The sequence below is a fragment of the Empidonax traillii genome, unplaced genomic scaffold (genome assembly GCF_003031625.1).
Source record: "Empidonax traillii isolate 1590-97213 ecotype Southwest subspecies unplaced genomic scaffold, ASM303162v1 scaffold718:size422569, whole genome shotgun sequence".
Classification (NCBI taxonomy): Eukaryota; Metazoa; Chordata; class Aves; order Passeriformes; family Tyrannidae; genus Empidonax; species Empidonax traillii.
Genome location: NW_020955911.1, coordinates 231956 through 251747, shown reverse-complemented (window position 1 = coordinate 251747; position 19792 = coordinate 231956). Strand labels below are relative to the sequence as shown.

General features: G+C 45.1%; 1 protein-coding gene across 2 annotated transcripts in view; it reads left to right on the top strand.

The window, feature by feature from the left end:
- The first annotated feature begins 241 nt into the window (after positions 1-241).
- Positions 242-19792, top strand: part of SMURF2 (SMAD specific E3 ubiquitin protein ligase 2) — a 50366-nt gene continuing 30815 nt past the window's right edge. Inside the window, exon 1 of one of the 2 annotated variants that reach the window (XM_027900340.1) lies at positions 242-550. In XM_027900340.1, coding sequence (XP_027756141.1) covers positions 499-550 — 52 coding nt within the window. In that variant the 5' untranslated portion in view covers positions 242-498. Of the gene's footprint in view, positions 551-18792; positions 19010-19792 lie in introns of those variants that run through there. The other variant, XM_027900341.1, reaches the window with a different exon arrangement.

Here is a 19792-nt window from a genome sequence, read left to right as displayed (position 1 = left end):
CCAGCTCCCCTCCAGGACACGGCCATTCCCTCCACCCTTCCCGACCCCCAGCCCACGGCCATCCCCCCGATCCCGCCCGCCCGCATCCCTGCCCAGGCTCGCCCCGGCCCCGCCGCCACCTGACGCGGTTCCCCGTCCGTCCCGCCGGGCCGGCCCGAGGCGGGGCGGGGGGCGGGCAGGGCGTCCCCGGGGCCGGAGGGAGGGCCGGGAGCCGAGCCGATCCCGTCCCGCCCGTGCGGCCCCGTCCCGGCTTTGTCGCGCTCGGGGGCGGGGAAGCGCCGGGAAGCGCAGGGGAGCGGAGGGAAGCGGGGAAGGCTCCGCTCCTCCTCCGCGGCCCCGGCCCCGCTCATGGCGACGCTGGGCACATCCGGGCCTCTCCTCATCCTCCTCCTCCTCCTCCTCCGGCGGCCGCCGCTGCCCTGAGCGCCCGGCCCGGCTCCATTCGCGCCTCCCCCGAGCCCTTGGCGGAGCAGCGGCGGGGGAGCCCCGGCCGGGGCCATGTCCAACCCGGGGGCCCGGCGGAACGGGCCCGTCAAGCTGCGGCTGACAGGTGAGGCCGGCCCGGGGCCGGGGCTGGGGCCGGGGCGGCAGCGGCGGCTCCGGGTGGCGTTGAGGTTGAACCTGGGGCCGGAGCGGCCCCCGGGCCTCGGGGGGAAGGGGAGGGAAGGGCAGGGCGAGGCTCCCTCGCTCGGCCCGGGCTCGGCGTGTCCGGGCTCCGCCGCCCGGCCGGGCCCGGCCCCGCCGCCGCCTGGGCGAACTTGGGGCACCGCACCCCGACTCGGGGGTCATCCTGCCCCCTGTGCGCGGCGTGGACTGGGGAGAAACTGTCACGCTCTTTGTTTTGGGCTCTTTGTTTGTTTGTTGTTGTTGTGGTGTTGGGGGGTTTTTAACCGATTTGCCGGGCTGAGCTCGCCGGGCACTGAGGAGGCTCCCAGGGCAGCGGGCACGGCCCCGGCCCTGCCAGAGCTCGGGGAGTTTGGACAAGGCACATGGAGGGGGTTTGGGGTGTCCTTGGCAGGACCAGGACTTGGGGGGGGGTGATCCTGGTGGGTCCCTTCCAGCTCAGCGTGTCCCCTGGTCCTGTGGTGCCTCTTCCACAAGACCACACTTGACCCCTGAGATTCCAAAATACCATAAAAACAGTTCACCTGCGTGCTGGGGAGGAAAACAGCCTGCTTTGAAATGCTTAAAACTGTGTCCTTTCCAGCATAAGAACCCGGGGAAATGGGTTTAGAGGAAAAAAAAAATATTGGAAGTCTTGCTAGAGCTTTCTGTTATTAAAAATACAGGACACTTTGAGCTAGCTCTTTTCTTTAAAGTATTGAAGTTCCTCAGCAGGTAGGGGATATTTTGTGTTCTGAAGCATCAGTACATGAAGGTAAGGAATTAGGAAAGAATAGATAACACTGTAAATACTCATCTCTACGTATAGGGCATTTAACCAGCTTGCAAAGCAAATGTTTTTAAAAATACTAAAAGAGTTGATACATTTACTTTAGGTGCACGAGAAATATCTCCAGTTTAATGCCTAATAAAGAGAGGTGTTTTCATACGGATTTTTCCAAGTGTGTTGTTTTTACGGGGAAAGTAAAATGTGTCTGCTTATGCTTTACTTTGGAAATACTTGGACTAGATTTGTAATCCAGTTTTCAGGGAGATTTGTGAGTGTCTGTATATTACAGTGGGAAATAAAACTCTTCAAACGAGCTGCTGCATGAACAGTGGTGCCTTGTTTTTACAGAGTGTTTTGTAGCCTTCTCCTCAGGTTATTGCTGTATTGATGCAGTGCTTTAATACTTTTCTTCCCTGGGCAGTGAGTGCTCAGACTTGCTTATCTTTGGAACATTAAAAACTGGTCTGTAGCCTTATTTATTTAAGAGCATGGAGAACGCTGTCCGGGGAGTTGTCTTTCTCACCTCTGTGTTTTGGGTTCGAATTTGTTTCATATTTTATTTTTATTGAGGATTAAACATGTAATGAAATGGTGCCTGTGACAATATCAGGGTGCTGTGGGGGGTGTGATTATACCAGAACTCAGTTTTACACGCTGAGTTTCGCTCTGTGGTCGGTTCCCAGACCCGGCAGGTACAATCCTAAGGAGTTTTTTTGTCATCCTGAGCTGAGGGTGAAGGTAAAATGGTCTTTCTAGGGGCTGTTCCAGGGTCAGCAGCTCCTGGAGTCGCTGGGGACCAGTTCTGTTATTGGAATTTTATAGGAAACATCAGCCTGTTTCTAGAGCCGAACAGCTTGAGGTGTTTTCTGCTGTAGGTAATTGTGAGTCGTTTCACATAAGGTCATTTGTTGTAAGGAAGCTTTACATGTTTAAGGAAAACACTGAATCTTATTAATTCAGCTGGCATGTTGTCACTTCTTGCCTGGGAATAGTTTTAAGTGTTCTGCGTGGTTTTGATTACCCTTTTTGATTGGAAAAGCAGTTTGAGGGCTCTTGAATTCTGAAACTGTTTGGAATTAGAAGAATCTGTATATCCAGTGTTTTTAAAAGTTTATTCTCAAACTGACAAATGCTATTTAATCTTAATTTTCTTTGGCTCTGTGAAACCAGCAGTCTTCTGTTTTGGCTTGAATGTTTGTAGGATTAATTCTGCAATCATTGTTTCAATGCTTATCTTTTCTGTTCATTATCTCTAAATTAGATGGTATAGATTAAAAAATGGATTTCAAGAACTGGATTCAATTAGCACTTTTTCAGGACATAAACATTAAAGGTTTAGATGGAAAACATTGTTTTGACTGACTGGATAAATGACAGGGTAATGTTTGATGTGAGTCCAAGAACTGATCTGGAGCTGGTGCCCAACTTCTCAGTCCATCTTGAGGAGCCAAATAAAATATTTAACCTAGGCCTCATTTTGCAAAAAAAAAAAGGTTGATTCTTTGTTGGGACCTTAAGAAAGTTCTGAGAAATGTTTGGCATACCTTTACTCTAAGTGTTTAACAGTTTATTTAGGTCTGGGTTCCATAACAGACACAAACCACAGCGGTGGCACACTTGGAGTAGGTTTGTATTTAGTTTGCGGTGCATCTGTGTTAGACATTCCTTATGAAAGGTTCTTCTTCTGCTCTGGGGGTCAGTTGGCTGTTGCAAATGTCACCTGGCCCTTTGGTGATACACGTCAGTACATTTGTGTTATCTCGAGCTGGAAAAATCGCTGGATAATCATTAAAATCCCAATATTATGGTTTCTGATGATCATTCTGGCAGGAGGTGTTAATCCTTGTTTCTGATTGAAATGTAGGCAATGTAATTTAAATTAGCTGAGGCCTAGAACTGCACCAGTCTTCTGCAGACTTTGCCTTAGCAGTTTGTAATAACAATATCCAGGGAAGCTTTGGTGTAAGGAAAATTCATCAACTCACATATTTACCCCCATTTGGTCTAGTCCTGAGTGCATCTGAGTTCTCCAAAAGCTGCCAGTGCAGTCACCCCCTTCCATTCTTACTTGGGATTTTTCTCAGTGTTGTGTTGAATTTGTGGCTTTGTCAATACCCTGCCAGACAGAACATGCCATTATTTCTTCCACGTTTTCTCTCAGAATGTTGAGTTGTGTTCATCTCATATTCTTCAAAAAATTAAGGAGTATTGCTTTCAGAGAAGAGTTTATGTTTTAATTTGTGAATTATCTCGTGTTACAATAGCTACATTTCACTGCTGTCACTTAGGAGATCAGTGGCAGGTGTCTGAATGAAGCCCATGAAGTTCTTGTATCGAGGAGATGCTTTTTAAAATCAGTTTGAAGCCTGCAAAAGTGTGAGTGCTCCAACAGACAGAGCTGGGTAAAGGTTAGTGCAGGTTATTTAGTTCCTGTGTTCCAGGCAGTGTTTGTGTGAGAATAGTTAACAAGGAAAGATACTTCCACAGCCACACTGGGCTGGAAAAAGTGGTAACAAATATCCCAGGGATAAAGCTGGAACGAGCTGGAAGAGTTGTGCTGGTGCAGAACGAGAGGTAGGACCTGAAGTGGTGCTACCTTTGTTTTTCCTCCTCCTTTCTGCAGGGTTTGCTGGTCAGGGAAATGAAAGCACTGGGTGTTGTGGTGTAGAAAATGGATCAGCATCTCCCCTTGCTGCTCTACTGTCCCTTCAGCCCTCCCTCTGCAAAGGGGGGACTTTCCAGTCGAGTTACAGTGTTGAAGGAAGAAAGTGCTGCTGTTCTCTCAGTCCACAGAAGCTCTTGTTGTGATGCAAAGAGTACTTTTTGAGAAACATACCTGTTATTTGGAAAAAGCCAGAATATTCTTGAGTTTTGCAAGACTATGGAATCCTCAAACCTGGGTGTTTTTTTTTTTTTGCAGTGGATGAATCTAACTGCTAAATTAATACAATTAAGACAGCAGTTAACCTGAATCCTAAATTGTCAGCAGTGGTGTTGGAAGCAGGACTGAAGTTCATGGGTAGCAGAGCCTCACTGTAGGAACAGCGTTCTGATTGATTTATTGTTTGATAAAGTAGATCCCTATATTTTTAAGGAGCAAGGCAGTGTTTTTGTAGCTGACTGAAATCTCAGTGCCATTTTAGGTCAGCGACAAATCTGAGTGCTGTTTCTTCTTTCTCTCTGTAGTCCCTGGCTGCACTTTCTGGGCCCTCCCTTGTGTTGACTCCAGCAACTCTGGGATGAGCTGAAAGCTAATCCTACCAGGAATAAAAATGGTTTCTTGTCCTGGAGGAGAGGGATGCAGACGAGAAGCTGAAAAGAGGGCAGGGCTGCCTCTCTGACCAGCAGCCTGTACTTAGATAGGCTTTGGTCAACAATAAAACAATGGGGTTCCTTCATGTAGGGGATATTTGACTTAAGTACTGCTTTTCAGTCAGCCGTGTGTCATTAAGAAGTCCCAATCAATAAATTACATAGTAGGTGGATTAAACTGGTGCAGTCATAACAGAGTCAATAGACGTGTCTGATCAGAGGGGCAGGCATTGATTGATGGCTGCTTGGCCCTCAATATTTGCATCAGAGCATGCAGTGTGTGTGTAAATATCTGCTTTTTATGTACACAGTGTATGGTTATAGATATTTATATACATATAAATCAGTTGTGGAGCATACGAATGCCAAAGAATTGTAATAAACAACTGAGCAGCTGCGTGGAGCACTTTCAGCTGTTTGTTTCTATGAAATCAGCTTATATGACAAAGTTTTATTCATCTGGGTGTGAAATTAGGTACGTTTGTTCAAGGGTACGTTATGGGGTATCATGGCAAGGGAAACGAAGATCAGAAAGGATTTGGGAGAGGGATTCATTGTAGGAAAACAGTTCTGTGGGGGCTTCAATGAAAAGATTCAAATTCAATGTAAAAAATATCCACTTTTAGCTAAACAATCAGGAGAGCATCACACAGGAGACAGTGGAGGGTTTCCATGTGTAGGTAGCATATGGGGCATATGTAGGAGACATATGGGAAATCTACAGGCAGTCCTAATGGTAATGGTTAAAAAAATAAAGCTCTTGGGGGGGGGAAAAAAAAAGAGAAATCCCAGGGGAGGAAAAATAGCGAGTGGTGTTTGGAATTGTGCTTCCCAGTGGCATTTCAAGAGTTTAAGCTGCCCCGGAAGGTCTGTCTGAGAAACTCAGCTAGTGGGGACAGACTATTTTCTGTTCTCTTGGTTAATCACACTGAAAATTCTGATCAGGCCCCAGATGAAGACATTTTTTTGCCTTTATGCCCATAAGGTGGATGGGTTGATACCTGACAGGAGACAGCTTTTCATGGTTTGTTCTGATTTGTCCCATGGCCTTTGGAGTGTCCCCTTGCTTTGCCATATCACTTAAATATGACATCTCACCCCTGGGCCAGATTTTCCTTGCAGTGCTTAGAGAGGTGGGTGATTTCTTTGGGTGTTTTGTCTCTTCCCAGCAGTGCCATGCCCTGGATTCTGACTCTGCTGAGTGGCACGAGTGGGTTACTACACAGTGACTGCCCAGCTGTTCCCTGCAGGTTTAATGTACAGAAGGTAAATGCCCGTGGCACGTGCAGTGTCTGACATCATTCTGGTGACTCCTCAGAGGTGGGAAAGACTCATCTCAGTGATGTCAGACAACGCTTATAAAAGCAGCTCCTGTGTGTGTCTGCCATTAGCAAAGCACGTTCCTGGTTGGGAAAGAGGATCAGAATCCCCGGGGATATTTGCCAATAACATATTCAGGGAAGCAGAACTGTTGACTTTTTCTTGCTGCTTAATCTTTAAATGCTTTCAATGAAAGCAGAGATAAGATTGCTTGTAACTTTAGAGAGATCTTCACTGGTAGGTAACCAAGCTCAGGATGAAACTGGCTCAGCATTATCCTTGGAGTTTAAGGGGGAGGCTGAGACAGGATGGAGAATAGACATGCTCAGGATCATGAAAAGGATAAACCAAGTCAAGCTGGGATTTAGAGCCACTACCTTTTGACTTTCTGCCCATGGGCCTTGTTTCCCTTGAGTTTAAATCCCCAGAAAATGTGGATCTGTTTTGGGCCGTCTGAGACAGCGTTTGGGGTGATTTGGGTTCAGTTATTTCCTATGTGCCAGATTTGCACTGTCAGCTGTGCTTCAGCATCCTGCAGACTCTTGGCCATGACCTTTCTTGTGCCTCCAAACCCTGTTGTTGCTGTTGCTGGGGCAGAGCAGGACTGATGCCCCCCAAATGAAGATGAAGGATTGCTTAGGTGAAGTGTTCCTCACATTGTCAACATTCTGAAAGTGAGAGAGAGAGCAGCAGTCAGTGAGTCTGTGGCTGTATCCTGGTGGTAATTTTCTGGGATGAGCCTTGGCCAGCACACGTTTAACCCAACTTCCAGGGCTTGTTTTCTTGCAGGAAGGGAGGGTGATCCAGCCGTGGCATTGTGAGTGTAACGGGTTCAGTGGGTCCTTTCTGGAACAAACCCATTTGAGTTGTTTCAAATATGCAGAGAATGTCCAGACTATGTAATTTCCAGGTCACAGCAAAACTGTGCCCCCAGATTCTCCCATTCAGGCTTCAATTAGTGTGTGTGTGATGCCATCTTGCCACAAACACTGGAGTGACAATGCCATGGGAAAGTTTTCCAACCCACAGCACCGTTTTAGGGATGGACACGTCCCTGCTGCTCCATCCTGTGCTGTCGCATGGGGTGGGCTGAGGGATGTAACCAAGTTAAAAATCCACCTCTTCCTCTCCTTCCCTTTTTTCAGGTGTGTGCACAACAGAGGGCCCTGGGCTGATCACCTGGAATGGTTTGAATCGAGTGACAGACACTCCTTTTCCTTCTGCCTTGACCCAGATTTTAATATTACCAGTGGTAATATTAAAGTCATAACTAATTATATCTGTCATGATGCTTCTTTTTAACAGGCTTAACCATTTGATTTGGAGTTTATATATAGGTAGGACATAAATTCAATTAGGGATGCAGCTGAACTCGACTGAAGGTGGGAATGTGCACTGCTGATATCAGGAGCATTTGCTGAAAACTTGAGCCAATTTGGGGATTTCTTCCTAATGCAGATAAAGACCAGGCTGTGCACTTGTGAAATTCCATGTGGCAAAACTGCTCTGTGTCTATCACAGGACATGAGGAAGGTAGATGGAGTGTACTTAGTAATTTGCTGTTTCATTTTAGTGAAACACAATCTACCAGATGCAGGTATTTTTCGTGAAAAACATGTAAATGTACCCAAATTAATCCACTTTTATTACTGGTGGGGGAGGAAAGATGTAATTGGGTTAGACTACTTATGGACGTGGCTGGTTAAAAAAAAAATAAAATAAAAATGAAAAGGAACGAAACATGTCTGAATAAAATTCATAGAATTACATTCCTGCTTAACTGTCTGGGACTAGAAATTCATGGCATTAATTGTACCAAGCATTTAGGTGTCCTTTTGGCAAAGAGTTCTTCGGTTCAACTCCTAACAGCAAATGTTCTCTACATATTGTTCTGAAATTATTAATTTATGACAAGCACAATTATTTATTTTCAGAGAGAAAGCTCTCACTGTGTTCCCTGATGGGTTTCTTACAATAATGGTTTAGAGCTCTGTATAGAAGGCTGTGTGCAGGACTAAATGAGTAATAGGATTGTGTTTAAGTGTAATCATACTAAGGGGTCCTCTTTTTCTGTTTAGCAGCAGAATGAGTACTTCTGTCTGAATTTATAAAAGATGGGGTCAGATGTGATATAAGAAACTTTCTAGGGTGGAGCTTCTTGGTAATTTAAAGCTTAAGAACAACCCTAAAAATGTTGTGCCATCTTTCATAATTTCTGGTGGGTTGTGTATGAGGCATTTCTGAATGTCTGACTGGTAATTCTGGGTGTTTGATGAAGGTGTTGGTGAACAGAATCTTCAAATGTGTGTGTGTTATACTGTTATAATAAATGATGAGTGGATGGAACAGGAAAACCCCTCTGTCCAAGCTCGCCGATGCTGCTGCCCAGAGGAGGTGCCCCTGGTTCCTCACAGAAGCAAATGCTGTCTGTAAATTCCACCCAGCAAATTCCAGTTTTGCCTTGAATAGTTGGGTATCAGCTTTTTGTTTCAAAGCCAAAGGGTTTAAATCTTTGTGCTGGTGCTGAAGAGGAGGTCGAGGAGGGCGAGACTCGCCCTGGAGTTGTGCTGTTCCTGTGACACTGTGGCCCTTTGGTGAACACCTTTCCTATTTGGGATTTCTACTTCAGAGCTGTGTTGAGAGATGATTTAAAATGCTGTTGGCTTCTGCCTTCTCCTGCAGCAGGAAAAGAGAAGGCCTGCAAGGAAAAAGTGACTGGGAGTACTTCTCAGGAGTACGTGCGTCGTGCCTGGCCTGTCATGAAATATTTGTGTGATTCTTCTCTCCCTTCCTTGAGCAGTTCCCACAGTTCAGGATGTTCCCTCAGCAGCTCTTACAGGGGGTGGTAAAAGGAGGTGAAAAGTTCTGTAGCCCCATCAACAAGGACAGACAGTAAAGCTCTTGGTTCCCCTCCCAACAGCAAGTTATTCTGCCTGGGAGTGGGACTATATATTTATATTTGTCCGTGTCTCATTCGCTGCCGAGGCCAGGAGATGATGATGATGAAGAGATTTCAGTTCATGGGTGAGATGTGAATGTGGCATTGTGAATACGTGCCTCGGATTTCCTCATTACAATATTTATCATTTTTCCTGAAAGTTCCTTTCCTCTGGTGGATTGTTCATCCTGTAGAATAAGTCAGCTATTTCCTGTGCATCGGCGTAAATGTAACTTCATCTGCACTGAGAGCTTTATGTTTTTGAGAAGTTTATGGACATTTAGGAACTTCAGCCTCCACACTTGAGCAGTTCTTCCCAGTGTGGTCCATGCCTGGAGATGCACTTGTCCTGCACCCCCTCGTGTCACTCGTGGAGTGGCAGTGAATGCAGAGGACAATTGTCCCTGGTCCCCCTGACCCTTGGAGTGTCCCTGTGGCCCTTCAGCTCTGTGGGAGTGCTGGGTCCTGCACTTGCTCCTGCGTTGTGTCGTTTAAACAGAATTTTGAATTGCTTTGCCTGAACATCTCTGCCTTTTATTTGCCACCAGTGGAATTTATAACTGTGGCTGAACTTGGAACACCGAGCTGGAGCTCACAGTGCCAGCTCTAGTTAGCACTTCCCATCCTAACACGCTGTTCCCTGCTTGAACAGCCTAGCACAGTTTTCATGCTGAGGAGCTAAATCAGACTGACTTTATTTTGGGAAGGTTCTGCTCAAATTCAACCAGTTTCAAGAAAGGGATTAAAAATACATTGGACATCTTTTAGAAACCCTCAGTTCATGTGAATCCTTTATTCCCAGTCAGACAGGGACACGGTAATGGGCAGGTGTGGCTGTGGCAGCCCAGGACTGGGGCAGGTTTAATAAATAGGAGGTGATTTCATCCTGTTAATGCTGAAAACAGTGTGAGTGGCCACAGGTGGACAGAGGCCACAAGTTGGACAACAAACAGGAACAAACACCCTCCCCAAAATTCTGCCATCTGTTCCTTTGCTCCCCGTGTTGGTCACCTTGATCCTACAGAGAAAAACCAGGGAATTAAGGGCTGGCTTCTGAATGGTGGTGATTCATAGCAGAATTCTGAAAAGGCCCTCAGATAACATCAGAGTTGCTCCTTATGGGTAGAACAAAAGGAATTCTTCAGCTTTTAACAAACCTGAGAATTTTTTTCTTAAAAAACCCCTCTGTTTTAAGAAATTATGTGATACCTTGGTCACTTCATTAATGTTAGTATTTTCTTCAGAAAACTCGTTGTTAATTATGCTAATGGAATTATGCAGTTGTTAAGTTTCCTTACCTAACTTACACACCATCTTTTCACACAGGTTTGGGCGTTACAATTAATTTCATTTTCCAGAGAAGTGTTGTCTGCTGTTGATGAGTTCATTGCATGAGCGATTTGACCTTTTTTATTTAGAGTCAATGTTTAATGCGTTAAGTATCAGGTGGGCAGAGAAAGCTGAGAGCTGTGGCAGCCACAGTTCGTGTTCTCTGATGGATCTGTGGGCAGCTTTCTCTCTAGAAGAGGGGAATCCTCTAATTTTACACTTTGCCCCCACTGGATTTGCACCTTCCTGTGTCAGGGGGTGGGTACAACACACTGTCCTTTGTTTATGCTGAGTTGCCAGTGGAGTGAAAAACTTTGATCTGTGTGTGTTAAACACACACCCAGGAGCTGCAGAAGAGTTTAAACAGTGAAGAACAAACCAGAAATTGCCTGTGCTGGGCAGGGGTAGCTCCAGCAGGAGACAGGCAGGTGTTTTAAGTGGAGTTTCTTGTAGAGGCCTGTGCAGAAAATCTCTGTGTCTGGGCAGGGTGAGGAGAAGTCACTGGTGCATTCAGATGGAGCATTCTTTTTTTTAGTGAACTAAATTACCTGATACAATGTGAAACTGCAAGTTTCATTTTAAATAAACTTAATGCTGTCTAACTGTGGGGAAAAAAATGAGCTTTTAAAACCGTTTTCACGTTTGCACAGTGTTGTTTGTTGCTTCTCTTTCTCCCCAGTGGTTGGTAGGAGGCCGAGGCAAAGTCTGCCCCTGTGGGACTTGTTTTCCAAAAAGCTTTTGGCAGCTATAAAGCTGTTAAATACTTGATTTTGTACAGCTTTTATCATGGTTTAAGGTCTGCTTCCCAGGGGGTTGGCCAGGATCAGGTACACACTGCACACACCACCTTTGTGCTGAAATAAGGATGTGTGTTTATCAGCTTATTAAGGAGTTGTCAGAATTTCAGAGGTTGGAGTATCTTTGCTGTTCTAAAACCATGAAATAGCTAAAGAACAGAGCACAGTTTCCATCAGCTCTGGTGTTGCTGTATTTCATGGAATTGCCTCTTTCTGACGAGATGTTTTGTTATTTGCACCCACACACACGTTTGGTGGTTTGTTTTTATTTGGAGGGCATGCTTTCTTCATTGTGTTGGGCTGTTTTCTTAACTTTTTAATTGAAGCATTTACAATATCGTTATTTTTGTTGTAGTGAACCCTTTTATTGTTTCAGAGGTGAATGAATCATATATTCTGGGTTATTTTTTCCTGGCAGATATTTTTCTTTAATGGTTACTCAGGGCTCGCTTAAAATTGTGCAGATGAATAATACTTGAAATGCAGTATCTGATTCATCATTCACAACATTACAATGAAAAACCTTGTGAAATTATATATATAGGTCTCTTTGCTTGCAGGAACAGCACCTTTAAAGGTGTTGTGGGGCAATGAAACAGCCCTTCCTCAATTCTGTTTGCTCTGAGTGCATCTCCATTTCCTAAAATCTTGCTCTGTTTCCCAGGTGCTGACCCTGCAGGTTCCAGCTCTGTGCTCCCTTTGCCAGGACAGGGTGTTTTCAGTGGAATGTTGTGTGGATGTTGCCACGAGAAGGTGTCAGAGGGGATCCTCTGCCAGTCTAAAAGTAGCCCAATATAATTAAATTTAATTTTGGCCAGGAACAGAGCAGGAAATAACCCCGGGGTGGTGTGGAACCTGCTGGTGGTAAATGGCCTTTGCCTGTTGAACCCCAGTTTCTGCCTGGCCCCCCGGGCCAGTCCCAGGTGGGAGAGTCCAGGTGCACTTCTGGACTGCTCAGCGTGAGTTGAATACCCAGATCCAGTGATAGGGGTGAGTAAGTGGCTCCACACCCCTCTGAGAACGGAAGAGAGGGGTGTCGATGCCCCGCATTTTTTGTTAGCTCTGTGCATCCTCGTGGTTTTGTTCATTATACTGAGTTTTAAAATATTCAGAAGCATCTCACGTGTGGGGATGTGTTCCTGTAGCACAGGGTGTGTGAAGCCTGAAAAGAGCGAGTCTGGTTTTGTGCATCTGTGCAACTGCTTCATGTCAGCTGGAATGTAAAGACTTGAGTTCTGGTGGATTTTGTTTGCTCATACACAGATTGTTTTCTCATATGTTTCCCAGATTCATTGTAGGTAGGTTTAAAATAAAAAAAAAAAAAAAAAAAGGCAAACCCAATGGAAATAACACCAAAAAACCCCCCAAACCTGCCCAACTGCCCAGTATTTTTTCTCTGTTGTCCCTGCACAAATATTTATAAACAGCCAGTAATGCAGTTTTCTTGTGCACGCACAGAGCCCTGGGGAAAACGAGTGTGAGGTGTTCAGTACTCGGTTCTGCTCTGCTTTATCTTTCAAAGAGCTGGGGAGCCTGCCTAAAAAACTGGAATACACTCCCTGGGAGCTCCTGTCACCTTTGAAACAGTCAAACCTCTGCTGCTGGAACTCAGGAATCCACGGACAGAATGACTGGAACAGCAAATATGACTTAAAAAAAAAAAAAAACCAACCCCGTGGTTATTGGACGGGCTGGGACGAGTCCAGCTGTGGTGGAGAAATCGATTTTGCTGTTGCTTGAAATCCGTGGTGTGTTGGTATTTTGGCAGGGCGAGGAAAACAAGGGTATTAGAAAGTCATTTACTGCGGTGGGATTAACGGGAGAGCCGTGTTTGTGCGAGTGGGGCCGAGATGTGTCTGATAAACAGGACGAGGTCTAGTCTGACAGCTGGCAACAATGGGCCCTGCTCGAGTCAGGTGTACCGAATTAGCACATCTATTCGAGGCACCGGCAGAAATCTCGAGGAGGACAAGCCTTGTAGGCAGAAGTGTTGCCAAATGGGAAATGATTCATCGTCTCTGAATGGGATGAGCACTGAGCAGAAGCAGTTGAAACCTCAGACTGCTTTGGCTCACAAACCACCAAATATGTGATTAACGCTTTGTCTGCCCCAGGCCCGTGGGTTTCCTTGTCTCCTGAGTCTGCGTTTGGGATCAAACTCAGCGAGACCCCCTTTGTCCTGACCTCTCTTTTGAGTGTTTGAACAGTGTTTAGGTGTTTTCCCGACTTCTGCATCCCAAAAACCGCTCCCATCCTGTAACCCTTTGGGAGCAGCACCTTGTGGTGAGGACTGTTCCGTGTCAGGGGTGCAGGCACAACTTCCTGAGGTGGCTTAGTGCAGTTTATTTGCTTATATTTAGTGCAAATCCCTGATTAGCTGGAGGTGCAGTTTAATGTAGGATAGCAGTTGCAAGGCACTCGCTGCATTTGGATTTTTAGTATTGAAAAAACTTACGCCACTTTACCGTCGGTAATGCCGTTTGTGGTTCACAGATGATAAAGAGCTGAAAGATAAACAGGAAATATATTTGTGAATAATTTAGTTAATGCAGAAGGGAGATACAGTTTACAAAGCCAAATGAAGGGAATGTAAAGGGGAAAAAGCTTGTACCCTCTTTGTCTGTTCATATATTATCAGAGTTTTAGTATGTTTGTGGTCTTATTTCAGTATAAATTGTCCTTTTGTTTCTAAGGTACGTAGATTGTAGAGAAAATAAAGGAATTAAGTCATTGGGAGGTGTTTAGTATTAAATAATTGAGACTGTTTTACAGTCATAGAACACAGTTGTGAGAGGAAAAAATATTGTACTTGGTAAGGTAAATATTTGCTAAACAGTATATTATATTTGGGTGCCCTTGGACAGCCCTCAATCAGCACTGGAGATACCCAAGGAGTGTGTCCAGGGAATGACTGTAAAGATTCCTCTGGAAAGCCCTGTCTGCTCTCACCTTGCGTGTGCAGCCACGGAAGAAATGCTAGAAATCAGGAGTGATATCCAGTGTAAGGCTTTGTGAGCAGAACTGCCAGAGGCTGAGGGTTCCCAGAGCGAAAGGCTCCAGGGAAATGAGGGCTCTCCAATTCCTGTGTCCCCCCAAACCCCCCTGGTGTCCCCGTGGACTGTGTGACGTTCAGAGCCGGTGTTTGCGACCGGTGGAAATAATTCCGTGCTCCTCGTGCTCAGAGGCCACTGTGCCTTTGGAGGAGCCTGGTAGTGAAATGTTCTCTGACTTGTTGGGAATATTTCCCTGGATTTTCATCCCTTTGCTGGACTGCTGGGAGTGTTGATTCATGTACTCAGCTTCAGGCTCCTGATTTCGGTGTCATCTCTTTCCCGTTATCTTTCTTAGCCTTCACTCTCCACTGCTTAATATCTTCTACTCTTTGCTCCTCTTTCTCAAAAAAAGTCTTGCATTTTCATTGCTGGAGCTTTGCATCTTCCCAGATGATTTCTGAAGTTGCAGTTTAAATTGCACAGTAAGGGTTTTTTGGGGCAAGATCCTTTATTTTCACGTATCAGTGAGCGATTTCATCTGAATCTCTTGGTGTTCTGTTTGTTTAAAATCCCTGTTATTTCTTACAGTGCTATATAAATTGTACTGATTTGACCAAATAATTTAAGCAGCTTGTGTAAGACCAAAGTAAAACAACCAAAAAACGAGGCTTTCCTGTAAGTTGAAATAAATAGGATTGTTCATCCAGTTAGCTCATCTCTGTCCAACAGCAGCAGCTTCTTAAACTGTTTGGATTTGTTCTGTAGGACACATCTGTTTCCACAGATATTACACATATTATAGGACTGCACTAACTTAACCAAATCAGTTTATAGATTGTGTAGTCTGTTGAGACAATAATCTCCTGGAGGTGAGGCTCGATGGGTGTGTGATGGGGAATAAGACTGGACAGGAGAGTTTGGGTGACTGCACTTCTGCAGGTACAGACAGAATTCCATCATCAGGGGCTTAGTAACCAGGGGAAGGTGTGTACAGAATCCACCCATCTCCCTGCTGACCCTGCCTGATTTATTTTTGGCAGAAGCCAAACTGCCAAGTTTGGACTCTTCCACAGTTGAAAGCATTCCCCTAAAACAAATTTTTCCCCCCTAAAAAAGTAAATCTTAGGGATGTTGTGCTTGAATGTTTCAACTGTGCTAAACTAGAAAAAGGCAGGATCCACAGATGAGCCAGGAGACAGAATGTCTGAGGTTGTGGATATTGATGCTCGTGCAGGAGGATGTGAGAGTCCATCACTCATCTGTATTGCCCCATGGAATATGATTTCAGTGCATCAGGTGTGTCAATTGTGCTGAACGGGGAGTTTAGATTAAGGGCAGATGCTGAATTAGTGATTTTTACTGGTGATAGCATCCAAACCACAATCCTCATGAACTCTTTAAGTTTTATTAAGGAACTATTTTTTTTAAATTACTGAAATAATTCAAGTTCCATATTTGAAACGCCAGAATGAATTTTTTTTCCCCCTAACAAAAGTTGTCACTTTAGCTGTTGTTGTGTCTTCCTTGCAAAGCAGCTGACAGTCCTTTTGTTGGTGTTGATAAAACGAATATTTACAGCATTTTGCTGAGGAGTGGGAATTACTCACAGAGGGTAAACGATGCTCATGCTTTTAGGGGCTTTTCCTTTTCCTGGTTCTTCTCCTCTTCCCAGAAAAGCAGCTGATGTTCCCCAGGGATCGTGTTGGGAGGCTTCCTGTGTAAATCAGGCGTGTGGTGTGTCCTGCCAGGGATGGCAGTGCTCCTGGAACCCGCTGGGATCCACAATCCCGGGGACCAGGAGCCTCCCTGAGCTGCAGGTGCCTCTTGTCTGAGCCCTTGTTCAAATCCAGGGCGTTTTTGTCTGCTTGGTAATTAGATCATGGATTTCTTTTGTTGGTGCCTCTGCTGCAGCTCATTCAGAGGGTGGAGAGTTTCATGCAGCGACACAAATCCCAGGGCTCTGCTCCTCGGTGCCGTTTCCAGAGGTGAATGAAACACATCAGACAGAGCTAGAATTGCTTCCTCCCCTTAGCCTGTCCCCCCACTCCCGTTCCTGGCAAAGCAAACTAAGAAATCCAAGGGCAGATTTCCGTGTTACCTTGGTTTTTTTACCCATCAGAGGAAGGATCCTCTACTCTCTTAAGTATTTTGCAAGTTGATAATTCTGGATGGGTCGCTTCTGTCCTGGTTAAAGTCTGACTGCTGGGATTGCAAACTAGTCTTTAAGGACTGAGGTAAGATTTTTAGAGCAATGATTCTGAGAGTTTGAGATGAGTAACCCCCTTTTCTTTGCCTCTGTTTATTCCTATAGTGCTTGGATAATTGAGTTAATGCTGTATTGGAGTTTGCTTCACTAACACTTGAATATAATAACCACCTCTGCAGGTTTGAGATTAGGTAATCCTGGTAATATTACTTTAAATTAAAGCTTTTTTCAGTGGTGTATGTTTTTAATACTGCAGGAGGGCAAAAAGAATAGAGAATGGTCCAGCAAATACAACAGCAAAGCTGGAGGGTTCCTTTATATTCAACAGATTTGTTTCCCACCCTGATTTTGTTGACTGGAATACAATTTTATACTTGCTACCGGTGTGAGAAACAGAAGGGGATATATTTGAAATTGGTCTGAAAACTGATCCTTGACTGCTGACTCTTGCTTTGAAAGTCTTCTCATGGCTGTTGATTTAAAGCTGAGCTGTTCCCCCCAGCCCAGTTGCCCAGCACAGCCTCTGTGAGCGGTGCCTGTTGATGATTTCGTGGCACAGTGGTGGTTTTTCAGATGTCGAAAAACGGGCGAGATGGGAGGGTTGGGCCCTTCTGGAGTAGGGTGGAGAAATGAAGTGGAATTTCTAGTGCATGAAAGTTCTGCATTGGAAACATCCTGGCTGGTCTGAGAGGCTCCATCCACAGCGAACCAGGAAATGCAGATATTCCCAATAGCCTTTGTTTCCTTTGAGTTTCCCACGTGTCGCTTCTGCTCCTTTCCCACTGAGCTGTGACTGAAACCCTAATTTACCCCGAGCCCTGATGGGGGTGGTTTATCCTGTATCATCCCCCTGTAATGTGAATGTAATACAGCTAAAAACCCACCAAACCAACCCGCCTATTTTCGCATCTCCTTATCCAATTTAACCACTTCAAACGTGAATCTCCAGAGAAGACACTTGCAGACCTCGCTGGGAGGCTTTGCTACCTTCACTGCACAAGTGGCAGGGTAATTTCTTGCCTTTTACCTCCTGACAGGCGTGGCAGACACCCTGGACACATGAATAGGGAGGGTGACGTGTGTGGCACCGAGCCCATCGCTGAATGAACCTGGGAAATGGGAATGCACGAGTGGCCGGGAGGAGGAGGAATTCAATGGCGTGGGGAGTGGGGGTTTTGTTTTACTTTTGGCTTGGAGTGGAGTAAGGGAGGAGAAGTGGAAAAGGAAGCCTTTTGTTTACAGTAAAACAATACTGTGAAGTAGACGTGGTGATGTAAAAGCAGGAGTCTAAACACGGGCAAATCCAGGCAGGCTCCATCTGGCCCCGGCCACGAGTCCCCGGCACAGACTGTTGGAGTCTGGAGTGGCTGCCATGTCCTCCTTCCTTAGGGGAATTTAAAATAGCCTGGGAGGCTCTGCCCCAGGGTTTTATTATTGCACGAGGTGAATGATTTGTTGGCTTAACTGTTTGCACTCAGTGGTGCAAGTGCATCTCTGTTAACCTGAGAAGTGCCTGGTGTTTTCATCTGGTTTCATCTCTGCGTGTTGTATCCCATGCAAGTGATAAGGGTCTAGAACTCTAAACCTACTCAAAGCACAACCTGTTATTATAGGAGGGATTTAACAGAGTGAATCTTGTTGGAAAGGAGAAATGTGCAGTTACTGTGTTAGTTTCTGGCGTATTTTGCAGTGGTTTAAATGGTATTGCATTATTAAGGCATTTATCACTTCTGGATATCCATGTTGCTGTTTGAATGCAGGTTACTGTGGTTTTGTTTGTTTAGTCCCAGAGGAATAATGCTGATTTGTTGAGATGCAGATTTCCAACTGACAGTGCTTGTAAGCAGGTGCATGGGATCCTTGGAAATGGGTTTCATTTTACATGCAGTGTATTGAGGATTGAGCGTCTGGCTCGTGTGGAAGTCAAACTTACAGAAATGCCTTTATGGGCAAATTTAGAATTTTGACAATTATTAGGGGACATTCTTATTAAAAGTTCCCTTCTAGCACTATGTTCATCCTAGTTGATATCTTAATAGAGTTTATTTAAAAGCTGTTTACCTTGTTTTAGGACATAAGTCTGGCAGTGATGCTTTTATACATCACTTAGAATTAGCGTGGGATGTTTTTTTCAGCCTGACGTGTTAGTATTAAATAGCACTTTAAAAATCCATCAGTGCTTTTGAATTGTTCTAACACATACTGTTAGTAGAATTGGTACAGATTGTAAATTTGCATTAGATTTAAACGAGGTCCAGATTAGATTTAAACAGAGGCAAGAGGAAAAACCATCAGGTCGTGTCCTGTCGCTTGTTCTGCTCATCTGCAGAAAAAGCACCTTTCAAAGGAAATGAAACCTTTTAAAAATAAAAAAGAAAATCCTCAGAGAGATTAATTGTAGAATAAAACTTAATGTGAATAGTTGGAATAAACAGTTTTATTTCAAAACCTTAACTGAGGAAGTTATTACCTCAACAGCTGCAGATTTGCAAATCCGTGTGGTGTTATTTCCAGCTCTTTGTCCCATGAATAGTTGAAGACCTCCTGTTTTTTATCTTCCCATGTGGGAATTCAGGCAGGTCCAAGGAGGGAGTGCAACAGAGAAATATAAGTTTCTGTGGAGCGTGCCAGCAGTGGAAGAAACCAGTAGGAATTCGTTCGAAACCTTTCAAACATCGAGCCATCCTGCTGGAACCTGGGCCTGTCACAAATGCTTTTCTGAGGGAAATGAGTGAATTTGCAAAGAGTTTTGCACAATGTGGGGAAAAGTAGGTTGTGTCAGCTGTAGGTCCCAACACCCCAGCGATTTGTGGGTCCCGGGGGCACCCTCTGAAGGCAGGAGGGGGGTGTGTGTGTGCCTTCATTTGCCTCCCTCCCTCTCCCTCCCCCGAGCAGGCTCATTCCAATCAGCAGTGTAATTGGAATGCAACCACAGTCTGGAGGAGGAAGGGGAATTTTTGGCAAGGAGCAAGGCAGAGCAGTTGGGAGCTTTATTCAGATTAAAGCATAGACGACCATTCATTATCAGTCCAACACACATCAGCAACAGCCCAGCATTGTGTTTCTGCAGCTGGGACCTATTGCAGTGATTGTGTTGCACTGCACACAACATGCGAACAACGGGGATCTGATCACAAACCCAGCACTGATGGCTTGCCTTAAAAGATGCTCTTTCTATGAGGGGAGAAGGACTTGTCTTCCCCAATGAGCTGTTGTGGTCAGAATTGACAGGCAGCCTGTCCTTCTCCTCGCTCTGCCACGGGTGACATGTTCTGCAATGAGCACTTCTGCTGGGAGAAAAACCCTTGGAGGGAGAAAAAAAACCCCAAAAAACCAAGAATTCTGATGTCCAAACTGTCGGTTGGATTCGGAAGGCTGAGCTTGTTCTTCTGTGGTGATGACACGTGGAAAACCAGAAGATTAATAAACATCATCTTAACTTTTCCCTTGCCTGGAACCTCAGGGCTGGCTGTTGACACAGTGGTTGGTTCTTATGGATGACTG